This window comes from Saprolegnia parasitica (genome assembly GCF_000151545.1).
Source record: "Saprolegnia parasitica CBS 223.65 unplaced genomic scaffold supercont2.896, whole genome shotgun sequence".
NCBI lineage: Eukaryota > Oomycota > Saprolegniomycetes > Saprolegniales > Saprolegniaceae > Saprolegnia > Saprolegnia parasitica.
The window spans coordinates 361-2,935 of NW_012157290.1; the positions used below are offsets into that span (position 1 = coordinate 361).

Below are 2,575 nucleotides of genomic sequence, written 5' to 3' on the forward strand. Positions count from 1 at the left end.
ATTGCTATGACCATGGCGGACCCATGGCCTTGATGTAGCTGACGTTTACAGAGCCAGGCGACCTCGGAATTCGCATTGCACTCAACCACGACGGTCATGTGCTTGTCAAGAAGATCGAGTCGGTTCCAGGTACACGACGCGCCGGTCGCTGCGCATGTACTCACTACACGACAGGGCCCGTCGAGCGCATCTGCCCCGACTTGACGCCTGGCGATGTGCTCGTGGCCATCGTACCCGATGCGATCCCTCAATGGCGTCATATATGGATGCTTGTAGAACGCGACCAACGTACTTCCATACTCGTTTCGCGACGTCATGAAGAAATTGCGCGAAGCGAAGGGCAGCGGTAAGCCACTGCAGCTGACGTTTCTGCCCAAGGCCGGCGCGTCCTTCTTTACGTCCACCGAGTCGCTCGTCGAGGCATGGCTGCGGGAAGAGCAAGCGCACATGGACGACGGCGAGTTCGAAGTCATTTTTCCGCCGTCGCAACCGCTTGGGTTCCAGCTTGGCGAGTCGTTCCTCATGGTCAAGCCGTTCGTCGTCACCGACGTCGACGTCGACGCAGCGTGGGCGGCGCGGATTCTTGGAAAATGCATCGTCAAGGTCAACGACCACGTCGTCATCGGGGCACCGGTCGACGACGTTCGAGAGCTGCTCTTGAGCAACGATCTCAGTCTCTTTCCAAAGCAGTTGGCGCTGCTTCGTCTCTCGGCGTCCATGGTATCAGCGACGCAGGACGACGACTACGACATCGTGACGATCCCGACGCCAGACTGGATGCCACGCTTCCGCTTTGCACAAGTCGAACGCATGCTCGAAGTGCCAACGATCGAGCCGTTTGCATCCGTCTCCGACGGGCCACTGCTGTCGCCGCGGATGGGCAAAGAGCGGCGACGCGATGGCATCGCGCCCGGACAGCTGCTTATCGCGATCAACGGCCTCTCGGCGCTTGGGATCCACGCGGATCCAACACCCGGTGCGTCGCACGTCGGGATGGTCACGGTCGCGCTCGAGAAGCTCAAAAGCGAGCCGCGATCGCTTCTTTTTCGGGACTTGACGCTCTACGAACGGGAGTTTCGAGCGCAGCGGCCACTCTCACCGTGGCGCCGTCGGTGTCCTCGACCTCAACCCACAGGCGGCACCAGTGCAGTACCAAGTAGCACGATTACAATAACATCGGCGCCGCGTGTCTTGACCGAGCTCCTCACGTCGAGCCTCGCTCGGGCGCCATCGAGTACCGGCGGAGCGCCTGGTGCTCGCCAGACGTGGGTGGCCTCCCGCCTTCGACGCGTGACGATCGAAGCGCCGTCGGCGTCGGAAGCCCTCGGCCTCTCGCTCGAGACGGACTTTTCAACTAAGTATACCGTGTTTCACGAGTTTGAACGGTACATTCCCATGCTTTGTGGAGCTCTGTGGGTTAGGGGTGGTGCGTATTTAGGGCTACATGGCCTGCACTCGAGCGCGTGGACGCTGGCGATCGTCTGACCCACTTGAACGGCGTCCCCATCGAGACGCTGGATACCGCGGCCATCATCGACTTTTTGCGCAGCAGTGGGAGCAAGACCCCTCGGTACAACAATTGACGCAGCATGCGCTGAGAAGCTTCATCTTTGTAGCACTCTGCAAGTGCTGAAGGCGCCGTCCAACGTGCCCAAGAGCTTGGTGGCTTCGTGGAGGTGGGTGCGGCGCTCGTTTACCGCCAAGACAACACCACGATTACTCGAAACGGGGGTGGCTTCTGTCAAGTAACTCGTTCGGTTGCTTCAACGAGAAAGGTTGATGCATGCGAATACGAAAATACATCTATTGAGAATTCATGTCAATGCTACGACGAGCCATGCAACATACAGTAGCCGCGGTTAGCCCAACCGATGCAGCGCCGAGGTTTGCTGTTTGGCCAACCGAATGCCTTCGTGGTACAACCGGCTCACGACGCGAGCGCTTTGCAAAATCGAAATCTACCGATCCATGAGTAGTCCGTCGCGAGCGTTCAACGTGACGCGTCCACCTTGTACTTTTCGATCTTGTCCTTGACTTTGGTGATGATGGCAATCTTCTCGGAACGTTCTTCCTCCGAGAGCGTGAGCTGTGCGACAAGGTCTTCGTCGAGCTCGGGCAAGAGCGACATGAACTCTGCACATAGCGATTCAAATGCAACATGACGCAACACAAAAGAAAGCATACCACGCTCGTACATGGACTGCACTTCAGCCATAAACGACTGCGTCCGAAAGAGCTTCCAGCTCGTCAAGTCGGGTGTCGGTAGCGTGAGACGAGAGCCCACGTCGTTTTTGGTGCGCGTGAGTGCCTCGCGCCGCGTATGGTCGTTGTAGCTCCGGTTAAACTGACTGCCGACAAGCGTGAGAGGCATCGCCGTGTAGCAAGCGCCAAAGATCATGGCCAGCACAGCAATGAACTTGCCACTCATATTCTTGGGCACGATGTCCCCGTAGCCCACGGACGTGATCCTACACAATGGTGGTTAGGGTCCTGCGCAGAAACGATGCAAACGAACGTGACAATGATAAACCAAATGCCAGAGAAGACGTCTTCAAACTGCGAGAGCTGGCCGCGA

At 57.9% G+C, this 2,575-nt stretch overlaps 2 protein-coding genes across 2 annotated transcripts; one reads left to right on the forward strand and one right to left on the reverse strand.

The window, feature by feature from the left end:
* Positions 1 to 276: 276 nt before the first annotated feature.
* Positions 277 to 1,583, forward strand: SPRG_17983 (hypothetical protein; the record flags this gene model as incomplete). The annotated part of the gene is made up of 2 exons (XM_012357404.1): positions 277 to 1,385; positions 1,439 to 1,583. Exons 1-2 carry the CDS (start codon positions 316 to 318, stop codon positions 1,581 to 1,583), a joined length of 1,215 nt encoding a protein of 404 aa, XP_012212794.1. The 5' UTR covers positions 277 to 315.
* A 276-nt stretch (positions 1,584 to 1,859) lies between these two features.
* On the reverse strand, positions 1,860 to 2,565 carry SPRG_17984 (hypothetical protein; the record flags this gene model as incomplete). Its single annotated transcript, XM_012357405.1, has 4 exons — positions 1,860 to 1,958; positions 2,009 to 2,133; positions 2,185 to 2,468; positions 2,516 to 2,565. Coding segments are annotated over 4 exons (558 nt in total), but the record flags the coding sequence as incomplete, so codon positions are not given.
* Positions 2,566 to 2,575: the final 10 nt, after the last annotated feature.